Genomic DNA, 27,441 nt, shown 5'->3' with positions numbered 1-27,441 from the left:
TCAGAAAACCATCGATGCTACTGTCCAGTGTCAGACCGCCGATTGTAGTATCGATAGTACCATCGATGTTTTGACAGCTCTACTGCTGAGGTGACAAATTGTCACTGACAAGTCATGATAATTTTTTGTAAAGCAATAGATTTATCGCCATGGATGACTCTTTTTTCGGCTTTGACACAAATCTACCGGTAAGCAGTGGTCCAGGCATTGCGGCAGCAGTATCCGGAAAAACGGAACCGCACGGGGAGCGCCAAATGCCCAACGCACACTTTTCACTCGTCAAATAAGGGGCATCGAAGGCGACCGGGGGCAGAAAAAGTTGGAATGTCTAATTTACTTTCCTCAATTGTTTCCCCAGGATGAAGATGGTGGCGATGGACGCATCGTCGAGGCGGAATACGATGCCCTCAATGACGAAACCTTTGGATCCGCGATAAATGGCGACTGGGAGGAAGCCCATGAGACGATGGTGCGCCTGGGCGGGAATGGCGAAAGGGTGCGGAAGCGACCCGCGGAATCTAGTGGAAATACGGATTTTGCCGATCACGGCAATGGTGCCTTCCTGCGACACGGTAATCCGCTTTCATCGGCGCCTTCTTCAAGTGGCTCCACTCCGGCCCCATTGAATGCCCCCTTCCGACAGTCTCGGCACATAGGCGACTCGGATCTGGAGCTGAACATTTCCTCAATGAAGTTGGACGACATGGACCTGTCCTCGTTTGCCAACGATAGCGAAGCCGGTGGCCTGAGCAACCGCATCAAGCTGGACTCCGGGGTCTGGGGATCACAGCCGTTTCCCAACAACCAACATTTGTTCCGTGAGCCTATGCGCAGCGCCTTCAAGCCACAGCAGCAGCAACAACAACAGCAACATCAGCAGCACCACCCACAACAGATCAAGCCCCCACAGGAAGCGAATGCTAATTTCGCACTGACTCCACAGGCTTTTCCTAAAATTACAACACTTGAGGACATAGAACGCAATATGATCATTCAGCAGGCCATTCCCAAACAACAGCAGCAGAGTCAGCAACAGGCGGAACGCAAGATGTTCGATGATTTTAGTCTGGGTAACAGGCAGCAGGTGCCTACACCAACCATGTTGCAGCAACAGATTTTGCAGCAGCAGCAGCATCAACAAAAACAACAGTCGCAGCAGCAGCCCCCACAACAAGCTCAGCACATGGGTAAGTATATACTAAATCTAATTTAATATTGATGCTTACAAGAACAGATCTGTGTTTTAAAAGTGTGTGTTTATACAGAAAACTTGTCCAACAAAAAGTCAATTTTTTGTTAAAATGCTTTAAGAAATTCTTTTAGAGGTCATGTACCGATGTATGTTTATTTTATTTTTAATAGATTCAATCATTTTAGTAACAAATATCAAGTTCTTAATATTATTAACCAGTGAAAATAACACTATTCAACCATTCATTGCAGCACCTCCTGGCTTCTTGGGCACGCCACAGACCTCGCCATCGAGGCCAACTTTGGGTTTTCCCGGACCCCATCCACTGCCCGAACTACTGCCCACACCGCCGTCGCAGCAACAGCTGAACGGCATTGGTGGCAACCGAGTGCCGCCCGGATTTATTTACCCGCCAGGTCTGCCCGGGAATATTCCGCAATTACCCCAGCATCCGCTAATACAGCAGCACATGCTGCCAAACTTTCCACTGCCCGGCGGCAACCAGCGACCTCTACCCAATCCGCTCAATCCGCACGCTCTGCCCACGGCCCTAAACAACTTCGCGATGCATCCGAGCTTCAATGCGATGCGGGCCGCTGGACTGCATCCAGCCGCTTTTATGCAACCACCCCATCCGCACCAGATGCAGCCCCCGCGAATGCCGCCGCACCCGTTGCAAGCTGCCTCAAGTCTATTAGGTCAACAGCCACCGAGCTCCATGTACAACATGTTCAATATGCGACTAGTGCAAGAGATTCAGCAGAACCATCCGCTGCTTCAACAGGCAGCAGTCGTGCGCCAAATGCAACAAAGCAGAGCCGGTTCCGTGACCAGCGATCGCCAGAGGACGCAGACGCAACAGCAGCAACAAGGACGACGTCCAGATGGTACAGGGAATTACCCGCTGGAAGAGTACGATGAATATGCCAACCTGATGAGCACGCGCGACAAGCACTGGTTAATTGGAATCCAGCTCTCGCAGCTGAACACAGAAACGCCGTATATCGACGACTACTACTACACGGTGTTCAGGGAGCGCAAGGCCCAACAGAATGGACAGATGCGCAACAGTCAGGCGCACAAGGATAACCAGCTGAATCATCCGCTTACCCAGCCACGCGGCCATGCGCAGCTTATTCTCGTGCAGTTGGGCAACAAGAATGGTGGTCGCAATGGACACGGACGTGAGCGCCGGAACTCGGAGAACGCCAACAGCACGTCAGGCAGCACGAACAATGGATCAAGTGGTAACAACAACAACCTGACAGGCTATATATTCTCGCCTCTTAAGTTTGAGAACTCATTGGGAAAGCTGCAGTATGGAAGTGTGACAGCACCGCGAAAAATTATCGATGCTGACATTATGAGCGGTGAATCAAATACAGCTGCTGATGCCAACGCAACTTCTTCATCAACGAGCTCGACTCCGCTGCCCACCTCCGCGAGCCACGATGTAAATCCCAGCAGCATGCGCAAGTCGCGTCACATTCTGCTTTTGATTGAAACGCTGTATCGTTATCTGCTGAAGCTGGAGGATTTGGAAAGCCCCGAGGTGATGGCCACCATTGAGCTGAAAAAGAAAAAGGAAGCCGAACGGATCGCAGCCCTTGAGCAGCTAGAAATGGCCAATAAAACTCCCGAAGAGCGGGCTGCCGAAGCCGCCAATCCGCAAACCATGAATCCGCAACTAAAGAACAAGTTCAACTATGAGGTTGAGACGAAAGCTGCGTTGGTCAATAAATTAAAGGCAGGACTGGCTTTCGACAAGGTGATCGCCATGATGAATGTGCGCAAGGGAAAGGTGCGTTTTTTTAAACTAGTTTAAATAGGTGCATGCAAATAAAAAAGGCTAGTTACCTTTGAATATATTAAAATGGTATTAAACTATTGAACTCGATATAAGTTAGTTTTTTACTAAAAAATTTAAATGATTCCTTCCGTTGCAGATACTTATCCGACGCATTATGCCCTTTATTGCGGACCAAAACATTCGCTGGATCGTATGGAGCGGAGTCTTCTGTTCCCTGCAAACAGTTGTGAAAAAGGACAAGGACGACGTTGAAGGCGTCTTGTACGCTCTTTACCCAGAGTTTAAAAAACACGTTAACAAAGCCACTTTCGAACTAATAGTGAGCATTTCATCTGCTATTACGCTGAATGACAAGAAACTGTCTGGAATCTTCTGCAGTCGCGTAAGTTATCCCCACTTTTAAGTAATAGACTGTCCTACTAATTATTAAATTGACAGTTTGGAATCCTTTCGTTGGTTGCCCTTATACTTCGCGCCGAGGAAATCTACGTTTCGCGAAATGACGCTACTCTCAGCGAGGAGAACAGGCAAAAATGGCGCGAATTTCTGGCACAGGTGGCATCCTGCCTCAATCGCACTATTCAAAACCAGACCATCTCGGCAGCCATTGAGTCGGATGCAATTCAGCCGCTTATGAACCATTTTGAACGGTTTAAAGATCTTAAACTAGATGCCCTCTTAGCATTAATAACTGAAGCCAGGCATCAAATTGATTAGGTTGCTTTGACGGATTTTCATTTAACTTGATTGAAGCGTTTCAAATAATTGTGAAATTATATAGCCGAGTTCACTTTGCTTTACTCAATTACGCATATGTTTGTATAGAATATGTATCCAAAACTTACATATGTACGATCGTTTTTACATTTACGCGTACTACACAAAAATATTGATACAGGGTATAAAAATCTCATACTGAAATTGAGAAAGTACTCAACTGTCAATAAATTTTGATAATAGTTTGTTAGAAACGTTCTTTTATCCAAAATTGTGTGCACTGTACAAGAAAGATAGAGAGAGGAAATCATGTTTTATAAATATAATATCGAATGGTAGGTTTTGCTCATTGTACATACTTATATCATTTTATATTTGATAAGGAGTACTTTTCCGGCATTTTCTGTAGAGATTTATAAAGAATAATTCACCCTAAATATTATTATTTTTTTCATCGAATTGACAACTGGGCTTTCCTATATCTTGTAACCACGATTATAAAGGGAATATTATAACTACGTTTTAAAATTTAAAAGCACCGATTTAATGCGCGATCCATGCATACTCATTTAAATGTGCATACTTAAGTATCTGCTTATTTTCTGGTATTTGTAAATATCGGTTTAATGAAATTTTTACTACAATACCTTTTGGGTTTCATTGAATCAAATTTGTGCAAGACCCATTAAATATAGTCGAGACATTCAGCATAAATGTGTACTAAATAATTAGCATTGTGAAAGGTGCAGACGTATTTATTATAACAAAATGATCAAAATTGTGATACATTTTGACTTTTAAACATAAACGAAAGTCCGATGATCGGAAACAATTAGTTTAACACGCAAATACAAATTTGAAATTAGAGAAACAGCAATTTTCATAATACTTCTGTAACGCAACGGAGAGATATTTGTTATAAGAATCCGTTGTGGAGCATTTTAATTTTATTTCGTTTTTAATTGTATCTACATCATCATTTAATGTTGTTTAATACATTTTTTTTTATTGAAATTCATGTTTTGTATCTAAAAAAAATTCTACTCGACTGCAAACTTTTTGCAAACACGTTAAAACAATGCTTTTTTAGCAAACAAGAGTCAAAATACGATAGCTGTTTAAGATTGCTAACACAAACACAATAATTGTAGTTTAATTTGTATTTATCAACTGCAAACACTTCAAACATTTTTCTATATGTTCGCCGATTTAAAAGTAAATTTTTTAAATTAATATAATTTCAGAGAGTATAATAAATAAAACATACCATTTCACAGAACACACCGAATCCATAAAACCGGTTTTTTTTGGGCTTAAAAAATGTTATTAAATTAAGAAGCCTGAGGAAATGATATTAAAAATCAATATACAAAAAAAAAACATTTTCTATTTTAATAAGATTTAATTTTATAGGATTTCCTGTGGTTTCTTTCAAAGTTATTTATTAACTTCTATTTAGAGTTGTAAGAATGGACGCTTGCTTTACTATTTTTTCTTCTATTATGATATATTTATAATTTGATTTCTATAAACAATTGTGCTTAGAGGGGGGCATCATTAATGGCGACCGTGTCTTGTGTCTGTCTGTTTTTGTTTTTGGCGCAGAATCAAGCGTCGAAGTGTCGGCAGTTGCCTGTCCGTAAGGGACATTTTGTTGTGCGGAGGCGCCAAAGTGCGTAACAAGTGGCGGCGGCGCGCTCGGGAATTGTTGCAAATTTCTGAGTCGGCGACGCCAACCACTGGCGACGGTCACCAAGACGACAACTTGTCGGCAGCAGTCCGCCCAGCGCGAAGGGATGCGAAGCCCATGCTCCCGATCCCACCCCACACACCCAGAGAGCATGCGGTACACTCGGATAAATAACATGACTTCAGTGCGGAAACTACCGTGGGTCTCGAATGAGCTTTTAGGTAAGTACTCGTGGAGAATATAAATAATTGTCAATTATAATTATTATTTTCACTGTTTGAACATTTTTATAAAATAATATATAAATACATACGTACAATTTTGGTACAAATAAAGGTGGTCACAAAACCAAAAGAGAGCTAAGGTTATTACAAATCAATATAAAAATTGTATACAGATTGTATACAGCGAAAATTTAACTGACACAATAATAAGTTGTAAACTGCGTACCAATTATTTCATTCCACCACTATTTCTACACCACTCATTTCTCCGAGTGCATACAAAGGCTAGACTTAGACAGACGATAGTGGCGACCAGTCGCCCGTCGTTGCTTCTTCGGCGACAGCGACAATGGCACGACGACAGGCAGGAGGACAGGACTCTGGCTCTGCCGTGGAGCGAAGCGGAGCAGACAGTGCCGCAGTTCTGGGCAGGACCAGGACTCAGCGGATGCGGATACGCAGAACTTTGATTTGCGAACGGGCCAAGTGTGCGCCACTGGGCGCCGCTATTATTGCCATTGCCACCAATTGGCGCGCCAAACGCCGCTGTTCTCACAATTAGATGCGAAAATAGCCGGCGCGTCGATGATGACGAGTTATTGTCGCGTCTATCTGGTCGTTGTTTTTGTTGACAACCCCACGATTGGTTCGTTAGCGGCAGGAGGGGATCATCTTCAATACGCTTTTACCAGGGCGCCCATCCATGTAATGTGCGGATTTAACTGATCCTTACATACACACATATGTCTACGAATTTCTTGTTGGAGAGGGGATAGAGATTTGATCAGGGCAACGTGCAGTATGAGTAATATGCCAGGCCTACCTTGAATCTTATTTAATTTAGATTTATTGTACATATATTGCAATATTGCAATATCCGGCGACTGCATCGTTTTATTGAAACCTTACAGATCGGCGACCTGCGGCGCGACCTCTTCTTATTTTGGAGTTAACCACTTAATTACCGGTTAATGAGTGTCGGTGTCTTGATTTCTCCTCTGGCTGCCAATAGGTCGTGCAAACTTTCCCACCGGAATCGGAGTGTCTAGGGCTCGCTGTGCGGTTTAGGCCAACTTCGGCCGCCAGTCGCCATGGTCGCCGTCGCCGGCAGCCAACATTTGAAAAACGAAATGGCGCGCAGATAGGTTTCAGCTTAGACCCCAGTGCGACTAGACCAGACGCCTAGTGACGCCAACTAAAAATTTATGTACTTACTACGTCGTGCTTTTTGCAGTTTCTAGACTTCTTTCCATTTAATAAGGTTTCTTATTAATGCGTAGAGTTATTAATCCAGATGCTTTTGAGCAGACAGCCACTTAATAACTTATCAATTCAGAATTTAGCATACATATGTACATGTACATGTAATGGAATCAATAATGTTACACAAATATGGACCCCATAATTAAAAAAAACTTACTATCCTATAAATCCACTTATGAGTGCAATGTACATTTGTAAAATAATTATAAAAAGTTCTTCTCAAGTTGCCGCTTCGTCCGGTAGCCAAAAATCAAAACAAACAAAAACCAAAACATCTAATGTGCCCGCCACAAAAAAAAAAGAATGGAAAAGACAATAAACTCGAATGTCCACAGCGACATACATCTGCATACAAGTGCCAGTTTGGTGCATGAATGGCTGGCGGGAACTGGCAATGAGTCAGAAGGATGAAGGACGAGTGGCGTCGGCGTCCAAGGAGGTGGACTGGCTCGCAAGCTCGATTCGGTTTCAGACGGCGGCGGCGACGGCGCCTTGTCCAATGATTCTTCCGTGCCGACGCCGCCGTGGTGTCCACATCCATATCCGTATCACTGCGCAGTGGTCGCAGTCGCAGGAGTCCCAGTGCGCACCAAACCGCCGGAGCCCAGTAGCATCGCCTATAAAAGGACGAGTCCTGCTACGGCCGGCGCTTAGTTGGATTAGAAATGCGCCACAGGACGCGTCCGCCAAATCGTGACAGTCAAATAAAAACGCGCGCCATCCAAATCAAAATTGGAAAAGGAACATTTACCCACAGTTACATATATTTGGAAATGACAAATAATCTTGGAGGTAAGACGCGTTTAAACCTCGGATTAATCTTCAACTAGTTGTGATTTAAAACTTCAAACTTAAAAAATGTAAAACGGTTCTAACATTATGTGCATGTTTTCTAATGCTAGTTTTATTTTTTTTTAAGTAAAAATAGCAGACAGAAAAACCTTTTTGTTATAAAAAAGTGCGTTCAAGAACTTGTCTGTTCTAAAACTTTAAAACTAAATATAGTCAAAGTGCAAAGTAATAGTTATGTGAGTTTGGTATCTCTTTGCCCTAAAAAAAAACAAGACCGCTGATCAAAATTAACAGGTAAGTCGATATGGCTTTCAAGAGCTCAAAGGCCATACAAATTCTTCCGACTTGAAGGGACACACTCTACTCAGTTTTATCTTTTTTGAATGAACTCTCGAAAATTAGCTTATGAAACTCAAAACCGAGGGCAAAAGAGACAGCAAATGGGAATATCAATGGATAAAAAAGGCTGGAACTCGTTAAGGGGCCAACAAATGCCAGTGAATTGCACAGGATAAGAAGATGATGAACGATGCTAAACTGGTTTTCAGATCTGCCAGGAATTTCTCGAGCTTTGGGTTTTCAGAGGAAGTCGGCAGCTGATAGTGGATTGCAGCAGATTCGCGGAGAATGCGAGTGAAGAGTTTTCAAGGATGAGTGGCCACCCAAGTGGGCCCGTCAACAGAACAATCATTCAGACATAACAGCAGGTCGGCAGATCAAGTACTTTTCCACTTATTAACTTATTCTGACGCGAATGTGGGAACTTTTTAAAAATTAAGTTGCGGAGTTTTTACCTTTTCTTAGATCAGACGTTTTTTTTTCAATTTTGTGGCCAGTAGCCAAGAAACTTCCGAGAATTCTTTAGATAGAAAATTTGAAAAACTTCCTGAATGGTCCAAATACCACAAGTTCTGTCGGCATTTAAAAGAGTCGAAGCGGTAACCCGATACTTTCCAAGCAACAAAACTCGTAAGCAGCCAAGCTAAGATTTCATAGGTGACCATCCACTATATCACCCAAACTATATACCATTCCTCTTCCCACACACAAGAAACATATACATATTTGAGTTAATCCACGTTGTGCATTTGTTTATAGTTAAATGACGTAACTCTTAAAAAGGTAGACTCTTGTGATAGACACGTGTAAAATAAGCCACATCACATTATCGTTATAGTTTGAAAGTGAAGATTCAATTCAATGATTACTAATCAGAAAATTCTTGTCAAATATCATTTAAGTGCTTCAATTAAATTAGCATTCAATTATAATTGAGCTATACTTATATATTGGTGGTTAAATACCTGTCCTATCAAATCCCTTAATCTGAACTTTGAATAACCTTTTCCCGAATGTTAAGCTCGCGAGCAATTGGTTGGTAGACTGTTATATGTTGCCTTTTTTTCATGTCCTAAGAAAAAATAAATCGTAACAAAGACACTGCTAAATAATTGAGGCCCTTTAAATAAGATGCGTTGTGGGAAGATACTCCTCGCTGTCGTATTATTTGTTTAGCATTTGCGGAATGTCTGTGGCCTCATAAGAAAATAATGTATTCAAACTCCTGCCGTCCTTTCCGGAGGTAATACCCCGTGTCACTCCCTCCACAAGTCAGGGGTCCGACTCTCGCTTATTTAACGCTCACGACGCGATCAAATTCCTCCTGCCAACATCGCCGGTTGCCGGTTGCCGGTTTGGTTTCACTCCACAAGTGGCCTGTGTTCCCTGTGTTCCCTGCTCCCGACCTGTTATTATCGTAATGACGGGAGCCTATTTGCTTTTGTGTTTTTGAGTCGTCCAAACGAGAGACAATTATGTATTTCTGCTGGAACTGACGAACCAGGGTCCCTGCTGGAGCGTCTGCCTGGCACTGCGAGAAACTTCGACGTCGAAAACAGTTCATTACCCATTTGTGATCTTGTGTTCTTTACACGTTGAAGTAATACGTTTTGAAAATTACTATAATAACTATCTTTGAACTCGCCGCTCTATTAATTTTGTAAGTCATCATAAGCGAACTAATGGGAAAACGAATCTTTACATTAGAAAAATTTTAGCGGGGATAATTTTACTGACTTTTCCCTCAGTGTGGTGTGCGATCCTCGCTGCGCGCTTTAAATGTGCGTCTGTGTGTGTACGCCCGCTGCAGGGGCGCCACTTTGTATGGGCGTGTGTGTGTCCGTGTGTTTGGCAGACATGGGCAAGGCAATGCAACTGATATGCCCTTGATCACAACCATTCATCACATTTTGCGGCAACGAAGACCGCGCTAAATGTCGGTGTTGCTTCCTCGGGTTCTCCGCTCTCGATTGCATCGAGGGAGTTGAGTGGAGTTTTTTTGGCAACATCAACCAACTTATTTAACGGGGGCTAATATGTACTTAGAATGTATAACTAGAGTACCTTTAATTCAACGAGCCTTTTAAGCATTTATCTTTAAAACCATCGTGAATACAAACTGAAGGTACTTTATTTTCCCACTTAAAACTCAAATTATAAAATGTTTTTGCTTAAATACTGCGTTTCCATTTCAAAAATGTTAAATGTCCTTAAACTAAGACAATAACTTTAAGAAAGTAAAAAAAAAATTATTTAGTTAATTTGTTGCTACAAAGACTAGACTTATCAATTTTTGAAAATTACCGCGTTAGCCAACACTATTCCCACGGCACTGCCAGCATGGAGCGAAGTGTGGGTGTGCGTGCGCAGGTTGTATCTGCGCGCGGGAGCGACATAAAACTCACCACGCCATCCAACGGATTGCTCTCCGCTCGTAGTTGACTTGGATTCGTGGTTCAGCACTCGCAGTAGAAACAGCGATGTGCAAAATCTGAACATATTTTAACCATTATTGTCTTTTTATTATTAATTTTAAATTCCATATGGATTGTAAGATCGGGAACTTGATGTATGATTCTTATTTTCCTATATCATGGCTACTGAATTTACCTCTCTCTCAACATCCCTCTCGCAACGAAACAGTTTGCGCTCTCAAACTCAACGTTCAAGTTATTCCCCACAGCTCCAAAGACTAGCAATCCGCACGGTGTGTCGTGAGCGCTGCGCTCATTGCCCCAACAATTTTCAACCGCGCCGCTTGTGTGTTCCTTTGCCGTTCGAGAAATCCGAATCCGAAAGATATCAACCAAAAGATGGATACTTGACGTATTGCCACGAGAAATATTCCGAAATAACGTTATTTGTGTTCGGGACTGCTAAATGATTTTTGGGTTAATTCAATGACAACGAAACGCAACGCAGTGCAGGAAAATCGGACTTTTTCGCCTTTTCCCGACTCTTTTTTTCGCAAAATTTACGGAATTTTGTTGTTGTTGTAAACGCGGGCGTCGTAAACAACAAACAAGTGCAGTGAAGTTGTTGTGCGCTCTAGAACAGAAATGTGAAGGAGGAAATACAAAGAAAAAGTGTGAGTGCAGCAGGCAAATCAATTGAAGTGAAAATCGAAGGGGATTGGAAATCGTCAGGCGAAAATCTTTTGTTTTTTGCTGCTTGCTGTTATGAATTCTATGCATTTGTTTGTGTTTGTGTGTGCCAAGAAAGAGCGAGAATTCTACACCCGGATAACGGATCTTCGATCTCGTTGGCGTGCGTGTGTTTGTGTGTGTGTTAGTGTGCGAATGTTTGCGCAAATTAAAAATCATTGAGCATCGGGGGGAAAATACGGTCCAAATATGTAATAAGTGTGTTCAAGCTTTAACTGGGCAAATAACAGAAAGAAAAGAAATGCAATTGTTCGCCAGCCACGTACACACATTGTACCTGCACTGTCCATACAAACAAACATACGTATACGTATATTGCGGCGGCAGCGACGCCGGCAGAATCAAAGCAGAGCGCAAATCGCAAGCCAACAAAAAAGGCCTTTTCCACCACGTTAAAATTGTTATTGTTTTCCGGCTTTCGGCTACTTCAACATAATATTCAACCGAAATCAACACATTACTCGCACCTTATTAAATCCACACAAGCGTACAAACATACATACACTTATGCATAGCAAAAAGTGACTGACCAGTAACAAATAAAAAGAAAAGAAAAAATCAACTGCGATTACCAATCCAATAACAAAAACCCGTCGGCACGTGTTAAACAAATTCGAATTCGTTGCTAATATTCTGTTTCTTCTGCAGTCAATGTAAATATCAATTATCAAGTGAACCTCTAAACATATCAAAACCACCCAAACATATCAAAAATTAAAACAATATAAGGAAAGGATAAACCGGAAACCGCCTTAAACACAAACAAATTGTGTAACAGTAAGTACCTAATTTCACTACTTAGAATTCAAGCTCAATCCGTTTAAAAAAGGTGCACTCGTGATTATGCAAAATAGCTGAGGAATTGGAAACTATTGAATTGGAAAGTCAACAAACAAATGCTAATTATTCAGACAGCAGGCCTTCTTTAAACTCATTAGCGTTATTTTAGTTTTACTCTGATGTGGTTTCGAAACTGATTGTTTTCAAAAGCCGATTGGCAAACTATGGTTTTTTTTTCAGTTTGTGCAATACCACTGCCTTAAAGGATCCTTTGGAATTTTATTAAATACACATATTTTAATCAGTCGCGGATATCTGTTACCAAATTGCGATAGTTTCCAATTGGACTTGAAATTAGTCATGCTTTCTTTATCAGAGAGTCAGTTCATAGTATATACATAATGCTTGTTTTTGTAAACGTGAATTTGGGAAAAATAATTACTCAGCGGTTTTGAATAGAAATTCTTGTCAAAAGACTTTTTTTAATTGATGGTTAAATGGCTTTGAAGTGTTGATGCGCAATTTCTTGTTGCTTTATGGATTTGCTCTTAATAAATTAACTTTATGACCTTTAGGAACTGATCTCTTGATTAATATTTTAATTTAAAAGTGGTTTTCCAGTGGATATCAATAACTCCACAATTTTGAAGTAAAATACTGCATAAATGCAGTTATAGATGTATATAATTTGTATCGCTTTTGAATTGCATTTTCGTCTCTTGAAAAATATGGATCGTGTAGGCATGTATAAGCTTGCAGAAGGAATAAAGGATCATTTAAATGTATTACTAGTACTGGCTCTGTTTTTGAAGAAAGCTACTGTTAGCTGATAAAGCTACTGTTTGAAACACATCCATTTGGGTCCCGATTGACAAAATCTCAGATGCATTCTTGGGCGCTCATAAGTTCTGATACAAAGATAGACTTCAAGAACGTTAAATTCTCGACTTGCCGACTTTTCAGAAGAGTTTCGAGAGCGCCTTCGGTTCTAATTCCCACCACACTCACACTCTCTGGGGCTCTCTTGTGAACCACGGCTGCGGTAGATTATTCCATACTCACCTCAACCTTAAATTGTTGATTCTTCAACTTGTCAAACCGGCTGACAAACCGACCGTCGCGTCGCGTCGCTCGTCCCTGTCCGTGTGTCTGTCTGAGGTGAGCGTGTGTTGGTGTGGCGCCATTCCGACGACGCCTCTGCCGCCGACATCGTTACTATTATTTCTTTTATTACGTCAGTGGCGCCAGGCACTTCCCTCTCGCTCGCACGCCCGCCGCCCTGCCTTTTTTTACTCTGCACGCAAGCATTCTGTAAGTGTGAGTGAGCGAGAGAGCGCGAGTGTGCGGTGTGTTGTGTTGGTGTTGGTGAGCGTGTTTGTGGGGCTGACTCGTAATTTTGTTGCTGTTCGTCGCTGCTGTGCTGTTTTTCTTGTTGTTGCCGTCATGCCGGCGGCGCCACTTTTGTCGTCGATAAGGAGCGCAAGAAATGCCAGCAACAAAATGGAAATGCTCGCATGGGCCACACACATACACGTACACAAACAAACACAAGCATATTTGGGCTGTTAATTTGCGGCGCTCCTCGTTCGTTCCCCCTTACACATCGTTCCCCCCACCATCGTCCGTCTCTTTCCCGCCGACAGCTGATGCTGCCGCACAGATCTTTTGCATATGCACTGGCGTCGGCTGTCCGTCGGCGAAAGAGGGCGTGGAGGGGGGCATTACTCACTCAAGCGATCCACCAGCAGATTCCTTGCCTGCCACCACGGGCGTAGTCTGGAAGTCGAAAACGGGGATGTTAGCCCGTTTATAGGAAATGTGGCACATTGAAACAAAAACTACACTCATTATCGATTTTATACATGCATACATACATATGTATGTTTGTATCCACCTTTATAGTTCCGTTTAACTGCTAAATTTCAAATACAACACGGATTGATTATATTGGAATCTTCCAAATCATATAATCTATATTTATCTGCTGTCAGAACATTAAGTACTAGAAGATTAACATAGTATTTTTACAGAAAAAACTTTGCCTCATATTAAAACCGATCGGTATAACTATGTATGTACGTATGTATACTTTGGATTATTAAAATCTAATTTATAATAATACATAATTACCAGATTTTTAAAGATGTCAGGGCTGGATTTATTTGGTTTTGAGGATTAATTGCAGGCCAACCCCTTTCTGAACGCCACCCCTGTTTTACTTAAGCACGAGTGCATTTAACGATGCTCGAAAGACCAATTAGGCCAGTGACTAATCAACTTACCCCTCTTTTATTGCAGAGTGCACACCACTGGACAATACATATCAAGTCGAAAGCATATCAACGAGTGATACGAGGAGTATAAAACAGTTTAACAAGTTCCCATGTTCCCTGCGCCCCTCGGCCGCCCCAAAGTAAACCCAAGTTCTCAGACACCCACACCTACCACCCCGTGCAACCGAGCTGCGAAATAGGAAAAAAGTGAACTACCGTGACTAGCCGGCCCCGTCGAGTCCGCGAACCAAGTTAGTCAACTACAAATAATGCGCATACAATAGGATCGATGTTACCGCAAAACTGTATGTCCCTCCATGATATTCCCAAGAGAAAAGAAGGCGTTATGGCGTTATGCGTCCAGCAACAATCCGAGCAATGGGGTGCCACCAGCACCGCCCGCTCAGCCACCACGGCCGCCTCCCCCTCCACATCGACACCGCCCTCATCAGAGTCCTCCTTGCTTTGGTTACTCCTGCGACGAGGAGGACTCCTTGGCAATGCGACAGACGCCGCCGCCGCCCTACAGTTCAATGTCCTGCGCGATGGACTGCTCCAGCTCAAACTCCAGCTCCTGTGGCCAGAGTTTGAGTCTGAGTCAGAGTCAGGGGCAAAACCACAACAACAACAACAGCCATCCGTACCGCCGTCTGCCAAATCACATGGACCTATTGTCACCGCCTCCGTCAGCATGCGACCACTGCTGTACCGCTCCTGGCTGCAGCTGCGCAAGCTCCTGCGACGATATGTTGATCGACGAAAGCGATCTGGATCAGGATCGGAATCCGGATCAGGGACATGTTCAGCCGGTGGACCGCCGGATGATAAGTGCCACCACCTTTACGACCATGTTTCGGAAATGCTGCGGCGGCGCGACGGAGTCCACCACCGGATCCACACTCACGATTCCAGTCAGCACGGCCAAAGCCGCCGCATATCCTCCACCAACGCAAGTCCAGAATGGCAAACGTACTCGCGAGGATTTCGATGCGCTGATGAAGCAACTCAAGCGCAAGCAGAGAAACGCACTTCTGCTGGCAGTCAAGAGTCGCGTGGATCCGCCGACCAGGACGCAGCGCGATGTCGTGGAACCCACCACCACCGCACCCACCTACCTGCAGTGCATACTGATACCCTCGGAACCCTGCAAATCACAAACGGATTGGGAGCCGCACGTGACCGCCAGCCGGTTGTTTTTCTGGCGGGAATTGACCAACGGCAAGGAACTGAAGCGACTGCCTGTTTGTCCCGCCGCCCGCGACTGCATCTACACGTGCTGCAACCCGCTGCATTGGTTTCGCATCCTGCACCAGCCCGAAACAGGTAGGACCACTGTTCTCCTGCCACAGGGAGTCACTTCTATGAAGTAGCCTAGGCTGAGAAAGTTAGCAGTTAGAACTAAACTAAATCACACCTCAGAACTTTTGTCGATTTCCAATGTACATATAATTCGGAATCCAATAAGAAGGTTTTTACTTGTCAACTTTGTTGGCTAATTTAATGTAATGGAGAACTTCTTGGAATTGTTCAAATTTATCAATTCCACTTCCGGAACCGAAAAAGGGTGCAAATCGCGTTTGCTTACTGAACTTGGATCGATCAAACCTCATTTGCAATTGGTTTCCCCCCAATAAATTCGCACCTTATCCGAATCTTTATGGCGGGAGGAAAAGCTAATAGCAATCTAAGCGCCAGCTGTGCCAATACCCGTGCCCGCCACTGTAGGTGAAGGCACACAGACGCACACCAATGCACTGGGTGTGTGGTGAGCATGTATTTGGTGGCGCCAGGCCACACAGACAGGCACTGGCACTCACACAAGCGAACTTTCGCTGCGGCATGCGAAATCATCCATACGACTGCCGCCGCTCGCCAATTTGATTTTTTTCGCAAACAAGCATGTGCTGTGCACTTTGCTGTGGTGTGGGTATTCGTACTTATGAGTGAGTGTTTTTCGGTCTGGAGAGCCAAAGCGAAGCCAAAAGAGCCAGATACAAGGTGCATCTGTATCTGTATCATCCGCATGCATTAAACTGAATTTCAAGTTCCTGCACAGAAAAGAAAGTGTAGATACTACATGAAAATTATCTGATTGGATAAAAATACCTACATTTGCTTTTACATACAATTACAATTGTCATGTGGTGAGTGCTACTTCTACATTTTTGCACGTACATTCATTAATGAAAGAAATTCGTAGTTTAATTACCATCCCTCTTCAATGCATTTGCCTTTGGTTTCAATAAACAAACTTCAAAAATGATTTTGTTACTTGAATGGAATATTTGGAGAAGCAGGATGCAGCAGATATGGTTGGATTTATTTCATGATGTGAACTAGTTTTGCATTATTATTTCTCTCTGTGTTGGCTCACTGTGCGCCGCCGCCTTGACTTTTGCCCAGACACAGACATAGACACCGCGCACTCACACACCCACCGGATCCACCGCTCTCCGGCTCATTTATTCCGCTTTATCACGGCCCGCACACCACACTCGAGCACCAACACACGCACACACGTGGGGGAGCAGAGAGAGCGGCGGAGAATGTGCGTGAAAGCGCCACGCAAACGGTCGGCCCAACATGACGGCAACTAAATTCTTTTCAAAATAATTTGCGTAAATTTAGAAACTGGCGCCAGGAAATAATCAGGCGTCGTCGCCAACGCAAACGCAAAAGCTAAAGCTAAAGCAAAGTCGGCGGAGTCCGTTACCCATTGCCCATACCCATTACCCATTACCCGTACTCGTCCGAGTACTCGAATCATTCAGAATACAGTCCAGCTGCCCTAAATCAAACCTCAAACATCAAGGCATAAAAGCTTGAGGAGTTTGAGAAATTTAGGAAACTCCCAGACCCACCCTGAGTATTTTTTTAAAATCATTTTTGAACTTGAAGAAAGCGTATGTATATTCTCAGTGGAAAACTTTATTAATTAGGATGTTGAATGAAAACGTTGCCTACTTATTGGAATAATATACTTATAATGTGGAATTTTTCTTCTTTTTCCGTTTATTTTTTATAAGACATTAAAATGTTAAATTACTCTACAACAAAATTTCCATCAAAACTTGATTAGATTTTTAAGGGACGCTTCACTGTAGCTGGGGCCGCGGCATATCCGTCGCCACCAGCTAGTTGGCGCACCGTTTAAAAATCCCATTCGCACTATGTACATTCGGGCAAACATCGGAGCATGTGCATGTACATACATATGTACATCGTACATATGTGCATTACATACATGTGCGCTTTCCGATTTGTTTGTTTTTATTTTTAGCACGCGCATGCACACACTTCGTTGGCGCATCAAAAATACGTAGACATACCAATTGCATCTGTAGGCATTATACTCGTACATCGAATTCAGATTGAAAGATGCACCATGCACTTACATCGTTGCTTGCAGCTAGCTTTTCATCACGGTTGAAAGCTATCGACGAGTGCCATTTATTTATAACCCATTTGCCGGCCAACAGATTTACTGGGCACATTGAACGTTATCTAGAACGTGCGTATCACTCGGCCGAGCTTACAACTAACTGTATGGGCACATGGATCGTTGTTCTAGTGCTAATCTAATCGCACTATTATATCAGCACTAAACTGCATGCATGTAATACATCATATGTGTGGGTTGTTTTCATCAATTGGCGATGGTGCTATATGCGGAGCTAGCCTAACCTCAAATCCCAAACCTCAAACCTCGAACACAACCCCACTTTTGTGCCATGTGCAGAAGGAAGAACTTCTGCTGAAGCTACAATGATTTCACCTATCAAACTCATCAACACTCCACCGTACAAACAAAAAGAAACACCAAATAAAGATCGATGAATGGTCGTTCTTATCAATGTAGTAAAACTATGTGTACATTTTATGTGATGTTTATTAATTCATAAAGAAAATAGTCCCAATTAGTATAAGAATACAAACCTTTTTTATGAGCCATTTTATAAATGTAAAATAAACCTTTAATTAGGGGAAGTCAATAGCATAAGAAATCCGAACGATTGTAAGATTGCGAACAAATTAATTAGGAAATTGCATACGTTCACTTGTTGATGTTTAACTTAATAGCGACTAAGATTAAGATCACCACTTTTTTATGCCCAGCAGTTTCAGAGTCTTTTCCTAACCGATAATCACTGTAGATGTGATGGCAAAAAGGCATGTCTATACCGACATTCCTGTGCACAAAACACAATCTTTTGGGAAACATGAAGACTCTGTTCGTGCCGGTCTCCAGATACAGATACAGATACAGCTTCCCTTACCTGGCTGGTCGGCTTACCTGTGCCACTTTACCAGTGTGCCTGTGCAACGGCAACGGGCTGTGCACTGGCATCTGGAAAAAAGGCAACAGGGAACTGGCAACAGGGAAATCGGCAATCGGCAACAGGCAACAGGCCGCTTTCTGGCTTTCTGGCTCTTTGGCTTTCTGGATTTCTGGCTGCCTTCTGCTGGCTGTGTCATCGTCGTCTGGCCGGCGGATGGACGACGTCCCGACAGTGACTGGTTTTTTAATGATGGCGCCGAACACATTAAACAAGTCGATAATGTTATTCCATCCGCATCGGTCGGGGAACACAATTCCAGGAATTGTAACGACGAGTGGTCCCGCGACCGGTGCTTTGGTCTTTGGACATCGCGGTTCCATTGGCTCTTTCGACTCCACCGACCCCAACGTCCCTGCCTCGCAGCGAGGCACCTATAATAAGGATCATTTTGCGTGCCTCTGCCCCATCCATCCGATCCCATTCACAGAGGTGCGGTTCTTGGCCATAAAGCAGCACTGCGCGGTTGAGGGTTTTTGTGTGTTCCTCTGAAGATCGGCTACAGATACATATTTATGCTGGCATATTTGCGCTGGTCGAAATCGTTTCGGGACTATTTAATGATTTCGATGGAGGCAACTTGACTAATTACGTTGTATGCTTCGAATAGCACGGAGTTCGGTTCTACGCTTGCTTTAGTCATTATGTCAGGTGTGCTGGAGGTGAGTTTATGGAAACGCATTCACTGCTGTGTACAACAAGATATTACCTAAAAATTAAAATTATTTTCGACCAAAATATATTGTAAGCATGATTGCCAAATGAAACATTAGTGAATGGTTTTATAGTGATTGAATTATACATATCAGATAATTTTCACTAATACATATACGTTATGCTATACATTTTGAAACCCATTTTAAATACGAACCGAAATGTGGAGCATGGTCGAAAACCAAAGCGGTGTCCCCTTTGTGGAATCGCCTGGTTTAAATTTCAATTACTGGAATCTGACTCAATGGACTGGCCCTCTTTTGCCAGAACCCCAAATCCAGAGCCGTGAATATTCGGTTGCCTATTCCGCCGACTGGTCATACGATCCATCCATCAGCTTTTTGATGGCGTGCTGGAATGGTTGGCTCTCCCTTTGGTTTCAGTTTCGGTTTCGCTGCGGCGCTCGTGTTTTTGTTTTTATGGTTCTTTTAAGAATTGTTAGATTTTCGACGTTGGCGTCGATGACGCGGCCGCTCGTAATCAGGTTTAACTGGTACATTGGAGCTTGGGGACTGGCGGCGGTGGCGGTGGCGAATCGCCACGATCTGGGTACATTGGAGGCGATTCGAGTCGCCAGGCGCCGTTGACGAGGCGCATCAAGCGATTTATGCGCCGTCAGAATACCAAGAGCATTACTTGCCGCAGATCTTCTATTCCCATCGAAATCTGGGCTCACCTGTTGCACCTTTATTTGTGCTTTTTGCCTGCAATGTTTTGTGGCGATTTTTGTTGGCTGAATATTAATTTCTATTACATGTACCGCATAGATTTGCATTTGATTGGGTGGAAGCTAATCAAAGACATTTAGATGCAAAGTTGATTTGCTTTATGTCTGGTTTGATTTACATATTGCCGTGCCCCTTTAAAATAACAACTTATCCAAAGGGCTTCTATTTTATTTTTATCTTAAAGTGTATTATTTTTATTAAATTTATTAATAAACCAAAGTGGACCTGTTGCATAATAATTATACATATACATGGTAAAAAAACAGAAAGGTAGTTAAACTTGTTCCAGAGTTCTTTCTAATAATAATAAAATTTGTTATATTCATGGCGCTCTCGTCAAACAGTTTATTATTTTTTAAGTAATACATTAATGCATCCCATAAAATGTTAATGCGACGTTTCATAAATAAGCTAATTTATTTAATTGAATGAGAGGTTCGGAACTGGCAGGTAATCCATTGAGGCCTTTGTTTGCGCCCATCTCAGCCACCAAAAACGACGACCTGTTCCGTTTGCTTATTTGGGAGTAAACTGGAAGAATGAAAACGGTGTAGGATGTAGAATGTAAGCGAGATTAAATACAGCGCCATAGGAATCGGAGATGGGAGCTGGTAGATGGTAGATGGGAGATGGGAGATCGGAGATCGCCGCACATCAAACGATTTCTGCGCCAATAAAAATAAAATGTCCCCCAGTGGGGCTGGCTGATATGCAAAGATTATTTATTTTTATATCGCCGCGCTGATGTTTGGCTTGCTTACGCTTACGCCTTGGTTTGTTTCGACTGCCTTTTCTTTCTTCGTGGTTTTTAGTTTTTCTGGCCTTTATTTTTGTTTGGCTTTGTTGCTCTCTCTCTGTTTTTGTTTCGCTTTGATTTGCTGCTCAAATATTCGAGCACTAGTATTAGTATTAGTTTTGCGAACCATGATCTCATCCTATATGCGCCCGCGACTAGAAGACGCGCATTTATAACTCGAACTTTTGGTTAACTCGAAAGGGTCTGTAATCTCCCATGGGGCTGTCCAAAATGAAACTAGGTAAAAGTGCATTAGGCTGATAAGGTTGAGATAAGAATTTTAATGTGGTTTAGTCAGTCAAGTTATTTCATAAACTTGGTATATTTTGTTTTTTAATTTTCGAGTAGGAAACCAGCTTAAACTAACTTGAGTTCTGGCAGATCGAATTGGACTGAATTTTTAATTATGTCATTGTAAAGTTGATTACCTCTTTCGAGCACCTGATGTTAGTGTGATCTTAAAAAAGTACTAAACAAATGGTTTACTGTGCTGTTATACAATTGTTTAACAATTTGGTTATATAAAACTTATCAGATCTTAACTGATAATGCTTAAGATCTGCAGATTTTACTTATTTATCATGCATCTATTACAAAACTAAGACAACTATTTATACAATTATAAAGCTCTAATTATGTATCTTCAAGATATCTAAAGCCATCCCCTCTCTTGTCTTCCATTTTAGAAGCCCCAACGCCGCCATACCAACGCTCAAAAATGCTGAGACTGAGAGATGCAGGTAAGCCGGCTCCCCTATATAGATTTTCGATCCGATGATTAGTAATCGCCAAATCTTGCAGATTTCGAAGAAGACTCGCAGAACGATGCAAAGTCGGCAGCGCTGAGCACGTGGAGTGCCCAAAGCACCAGCATTTCGAGCTTCTACAAGCCGACTCTCTACGAGTCGTTTACCACTGATGGAAAAGGTGAGTTTTGTGCCCCAAAATCCCTCTCCCCTTTGGCTCTCCCCCGCTTATCAGGGAATTGGTATAGTGCACAGAAAATAAAAATTGTTAATAATTTGTAATATTTGGATTTTAAAATGAAGCATGAAGTTATAATGTGATATGTAGAGGTTGCTTCAATACAATTCTGAACTAAATATCACAACTCCGCCCTAATAAAAAATCTTTTTTTGAAGTTAAGCATAAGTTAAATACCGATCTCAACCAAATAGATTAAAAATATATATCCAAATGCTATTATTAGTTAATATGTAACGCCATTTTGTTCAGTGTATGAAAGAGGGAGAGCACGAAGTGTTGCGATTATTTTGCCGTTTAGGTGTATTGGGGCTGGGGCCCGCTGCTGATGTGTGTGTGAGCGGCGCTCTCTCTGGCGGGCAAGTTGTTGTTGTATCGTGGCGCCAGCTTGCCGCGTCAGGTCGTCACTTTCTATATTGATATTAACTTTTAAGCGAAAACAGCAAAAACGAAATGAAAATAAATAATGAGCGAAAAACAAACACGGGCGGCGGCAGGCTGAGCGAAAGAGAGGGCGTGAGCGCGGAGAGCGAGGTGAGTTGGCGCTCTCGATGGCGCCACAATCTTAATGCTAACTTACAAGAGTGCTTGAAAGGGGGTGAGTGGGCCGAGGGGGCACAAGGGGTCCCTATGGGGACTATGGGGCTATGGGGGCTATGATATCATTCACGGCACTACCATTACCCGGCGACTGAGACGGCACCGTGAAACTGAAACTGGCCAGAACTCACACATGCATGCATTCATACGTACGCGTACGTACATATGTGTGTGTGTATACCATCGTCCATTTGGCTTTTTTATGGCATTGTACTGGCGACGGAACGACGGAAAACTATTACATTTAAATGGACCGTTAAGTTGCGGCTTTACGACGATTGGGTGACAGGCCAGTTAAAAATAGATTGAAATTCCGATTTGATTGATTCCCATCACAAGTTGTCAAATGGACATTGTTTGCATAGTCTTTGAACTGCAAATGATGGTCTTAAACGGCCTTCTAAGGAATTTTGAATCAATGATGGACGGCGATAAGCAAAACGAGGGAATTTAGAGGCCTTAAGATGCAATATAGTATAAGTTGCAGATTTTCAAAATGCGTTCTACCGATATAGACATTAACTAAGGGAACGGCAATAAGTAATGTGAGATGGTTCAATCGTCCACATACTTTCAGCATTCTTGAGCAATCGATTCAATTTCGTAATTGCATTACTGCAACTTCTTCGCCGGTGGGACTCGCCCGAAATGGAGCACACACAAGTCGAGCATCCGTGTTTCCCCGAAGGCACCACATGTGTGCCACCAACAAACTTACAGGCCACTGCCTCGACCCACACATGCACACAGATTGAAGATAAAATATTCTAAATTTAAAGATGATGTAGCAGCCCGTGGATTCGGGCATCTAACACAAATGAATGTACATTTATGTACCTACTTACATAAATATTAGCAAGGGGAATCAGCAGCCATGAAGCGGCGCTACGAATTCACAAAAATGTAGTACAGGAAAAACTGCAGTAGGCAGATCTTTCAAGCAGAACCCTCCTTCAGCATAGAGTTCTTTGTTAAGTGTATTGCAAGCATTGTTCAAATACTCACTGCGGTAATCTTTAATTTAAATAGAACACCTCTCCATCACAATTTTGCACGATATAAATCAAATTCACACGAAAAATCTCATTCTATCCTTGTTAAGGCAACAATCCATAAGAATCATGAATTCATTAAAATTATTTAAATATAAAAAATGGAAATGCAAAAATTATTTATTTATTCAAGGCCAATAATTCGAAAAATTTGGCACGTTGAGTGTAATGTATGTGGCGGAACCTGTTGAAATCTTTACGTAGATATTCAATTTCATTTGATTTGGCACAATGGGGCCAATTTGATTCCCCAATTTTCCGAATCACCTTTCGCCTAGATCAACTCCACTGGCCCACAATCTTGGCGAGCTGCTGCTCTCCCAGTTGAGCGAGCAAGGTGGCGACGGCAGCCTGGTGGGGTAAACAATTTTTCGTGGCCATGGCGAGACGCGACGGAATCGCCGGCGTCGACCTAATTAGGTAAACATCGGACAGGCGCCACTTGCAGCGTCCAACGCCCCCGCTGGCCCCCCGTCGCCCGCCGCCTGCCGCCTGCGACCCCATTCGGCACATTCTTTGCCATGCAAAATTTTAAAAGCCGTCTACGGATTTATTGCGATATATTTTTACTTGGCGCCACTAGCCGTCCGCCTGGGCTTGGCCTTTAGCGCCTTTCGGCCTTTTCGTTTTCCCAGCGATTTCCCTCGATTTTCCTCTGAATCGCCGAGCGATTGTAGATTGTGTGTGCCGCCCAATGCGCACAGCACATTTCTCGAATCGGCTTTGGCCGTTCTGGCCAACTGCACTGCCAATCGACTATCGACCCGCTGGCATTGTTGCAATTGGCAATTTGGCCACCATGGCGTATGCGCGATATTTGCACTCTGTTGTCTGACAATGCTCTTTATGCCATTGTTGATTGATAAATTCCCAAGACGAGGGTGTGGGTTTATGCTGACAGTGGTAATGGTGTCATCCGAAGTAGGTATCAACAAATATATATACATATATATAAATAACTTTGGATACGGTGGCGTATACGCAATGTTAGCATTGTCTTACGACTATAAAAGTTAAATTCAGCGCATTTTGTTTACTAATTCTGAGGAATTCATAGGTACATATACTCATTCAATTAAATATAAATTTTCAATTTTATGAATGGTTTAATGTGGACATAAATTTCAAACAATTTGTACTCAAAGCCCACGCGTTTTCGAAAACTCTCGTCAGCAAGGATTTCAAATAAAGAGTGGCACTTGTTTCTCACTTTGTTATTGGCCCGACACGCGTTCGGAATCGGAATATACAAATGAACCCATAAACAGACTCTGTGGGTTTGCGTACTATATATACAGACATACATACATATGTATGTATATCAAACAGAGCCGAGCAGGCTGATATACATATGCGCAAATGAATACCACTCAAATACAGAATACGCGTCGCCGGTCTGTTTACGTAATGCCCTGGCGCCAAAATTATTACCATTTAAATGTCTGAGCACACAAGTGAGTGAGAACGTAATGTGAATGTGCCTGGTTGAATGCGCGACTCGCCGTAGTCGCCGTCTCTTGGTTCTTTCTGTATTTTCAAACGATATGGCGATATATAGCGCTTACTCCCCCGATATCGCTTGAATGTTATGGCAATTTTAAATCACATTTTATTGGGCGGCGAAAGAGTTATTACCGCTTTAGCCTGCTATTTGTATGCGGGTTACAAGACTGCGATTTGAATAATAGTTATTAATGGGAATAATATTATCGCAGGCGTCTTTAAGAATTTAATGACTTGACAATCTGACAAATAAATTAGCTAGTTAACTAGACATCGTAATCTTTAGGCGTCAACCTTATCGCAGCGTAAGAAGTGAAAGATATGAGAAGTTGTTGCAATTCAGCAGTCCTTGTAAATTCATCACAAATCCATCTCTTTATACCTCGGCACATGCAAACATACAATTTCACAAACTAGAATTGCAATTATTATAGTCCCTCTCTATTAAAAATGGTACCTGCATCTATAGCATCTGGTTTCGCTTGAATTTCAGATCACAACATCAACAGCAAGGTATGGTGCCAAATCGCCTACTGGGAGATGGCCCACCGCGTCGGGGAGTTCTTTCACGCCAAAACGAACGCAGTCAATATCTATACGGATGGGATTGTGGCCAGTGAGGTGGACAGCATGTGCCTACGTGACCTCACACCCGCAGGCAGTCAGATGCACTCGGAGGCGGTGCCAACAGCGCGTCAGACGGTCGGATTGGGTAAGAGAAAAGGGTTTTCTAACGTGGACAAGAGGTTTTAATCGGCGTACACCTCACAGGGGTCACATTGAGCCTGGAGAACGGCGATGTGTGGATCTACAACCGTGGGAATACAACCATTTTTGTCGATTCACCCACTCTGGCCGAAAATCTGGACCGAGTGTGCAAGGTGATGCCGGGCTACTGTCTGAAGGCCTTTGAAACCAATAGGTAAGATCCATCAATAAAGTTGTCCCGAAATTCAGAGCCTCTTATGGAGTATATTTATTTCGATTTGCAGGGCTGAGCTGCTAAGCATGAAAGGGCAAGGCCACCACCCCATGGGACCCGTCGACTACTTCAGCATAAAGATCAGCTTTGGCAAGGGCTGGGGACGCGACTACAAAAGACAGGACATCATGGGCTGCCCCTGCTGGCTGGAGGTTCACTTTAGCCATCTGCGGTGACAGTACCTGATGCAGGCCCGTTCGGCAGGACCTCATTCGGTAACCCAGCACCTGGTTGAGCCCGGCTTGGGATGCGCATGCGACGAGGTGAGCTGCTGGCGATCGCGCTGCCAACTGCTGCAGAAGGCGCAGAAGCTGCTGACCAGGCTGTGCAGACAGGTGTGCGCACTGAGGGATTATCGTCCGGCGAGGACGAGATGGAGGTGTCTGGCGGGAGGAGGCAGGAGATCGAGCCGCCAGTTAACCACTAAACAACCAATAATTTGGAACAACAAAGGACTGCAAAAGAAATCATTTTAAATGTTAATATACATAATTACGAAACAAGTTTCAATTACTGCTAGTAGACACATCGAAATTAATTTTAACGCATCTGAGTCGCATTAAGAGAGATAGAAAGAGAGAGAGAAAGAGAGATAGAGAGGAGACGAGAAGTCGAAGCGAGTCGGGCCGAAATACATAGTAATTGATTGTTAAAAATACTTAGCAAAAATTGAAATCCTGTGATTCACTCTATATATACACATGTAGTACGTACCGATGCATGGGGCTAGAGCTCCATTGCCAGTAGCTATATGATATGTATAAATATTTAATCTTACATACATACTAAACAGAAGGCACTTCAGGGTTAATAGTTTCGAGAATGGCGAACAGTCTAGTTACGATGCAATACATTCAGAAGCCACTACCTTTTCTATGCGACGTTTTTAGAGCAACCCAAGCCCATAATTTATACCCCACCCAAATGAAACCAAACATCACTGAAATACAAATCTGTTCAGTAGAATCTGCATAGATACTAGGTTAAAGAAAAAACACCATTAACAAATTCTATACGGTTGTAGATTCTAGCGCAAGAGGATTCGATTGGCTTTAGAAAGCACACGTCATGTTCGAACATTATTTGTTTTATGTTGATATTTTGACTGTTTTCGTTGTCATCATTACGTTCATTCATTGTTTAAATTAAAATATGTGTCATTTGTCAAATGTATAGAAAGCTATCGCACCACGATACCTTCAGCAGCTGAGTACCATAGAATAATTTCATTTAAATCTGTAATCGCTTTTTGTCCATTCATGAATGCACCAACTTCGTTTGCATTTCCACCTGTAGCAAATGCGAATTCGAGGAACTGGTGTTCTATTTAAAATCCGTGCGCTAGATCTTTTAACCCTTACCAAACCAAACTGCATGTAGGCCATCCTAAAATCCCAGCCTTGTATGTATTTCGTTTTAAGAATAAATGCGATCCACGTTAAACTTTTACGATTTTCTCATTTTTTGAAGCAACACCGGGTAGTTAAATTTTCTTGGGCTT

General features: G+C 42.8%; 2 protein-coding genes across 2 annotated transcripts; both read left to right on the top strand.

Moving 5' to 3' along the window:
• Positions 1-34: 34 nt before the first annotated feature.
• On the top strand, positions 35-5,007 carry LOC6536667 (protein PAT1 homolog 1). Its single transcript, XM_002097203.3, has 5 exons — positions 35-188; positions 359-1,187; positions 1,444-2,993; positions 3,139-3,384; positions 3,441-5,007. The coding sequence occupies exons 1-5, from the start codon at positions 150-152 to the stop codon at positions 3,717-3,719; spliced, it is 2,943 nt and encodes a 980-aa protein (XP_002097239.1). The 5' UTR covers positions 35-149; the 3' UTR covers positions 3,720-5,007.
• A 5,735-nt stretch (positions 5,008-10,742) lies between these two features.
• Positions 10,743-27,383, top strand: LOC6536665 (mothers against decapentaplegic homolog 6). Its single transcript, XM_002097201.4, has 8 exons — positions 10,743-11,115; positions 11,840-11,968; positions 14,270-15,567; positions 21,506-21,559; positions 21,621-21,746; positions 25,452-25,670; positions 25,730-25,880; positions 25,951-27,383. The coding sequence occupies exons 3-8, from the start codon at positions 14,562-14,564 to the stop codon at positions 26,114-26,116; spliced, it is 1,722 nt and encodes a 573-aa protein (XP_002097237.1). The 5' UTR covers positions 10,743-11,115; positions 11,840-11,968; positions 14,270-14,561; the 3' UTR covers positions 26,117-27,383.
• The last annotated feature ends 58 nt before the right edge of the window (positions 27,384-27,441 follow it).

The sequence above is a fragment of the Drosophila yakuba genome, chromosome 3R (genome assembly GCF_016746365.2).
Source record: "Drosophila yakuba strain Tai18E2 chromosome 3R, Prin_Dyak_Tai18E2_2.1, whole genome shotgun sequence".
Classification (NCBI taxonomy): Eukaryota; Metazoa; Arthropoda; class Insecta; order Diptera; family Drosophilidae; genus Drosophila; species Drosophila yakuba.
The sequence above is the reverse complement of the archived record's forward strand: the minus strand, read 5'-3'. Positions and strand labels throughout refer to the sequence as shown.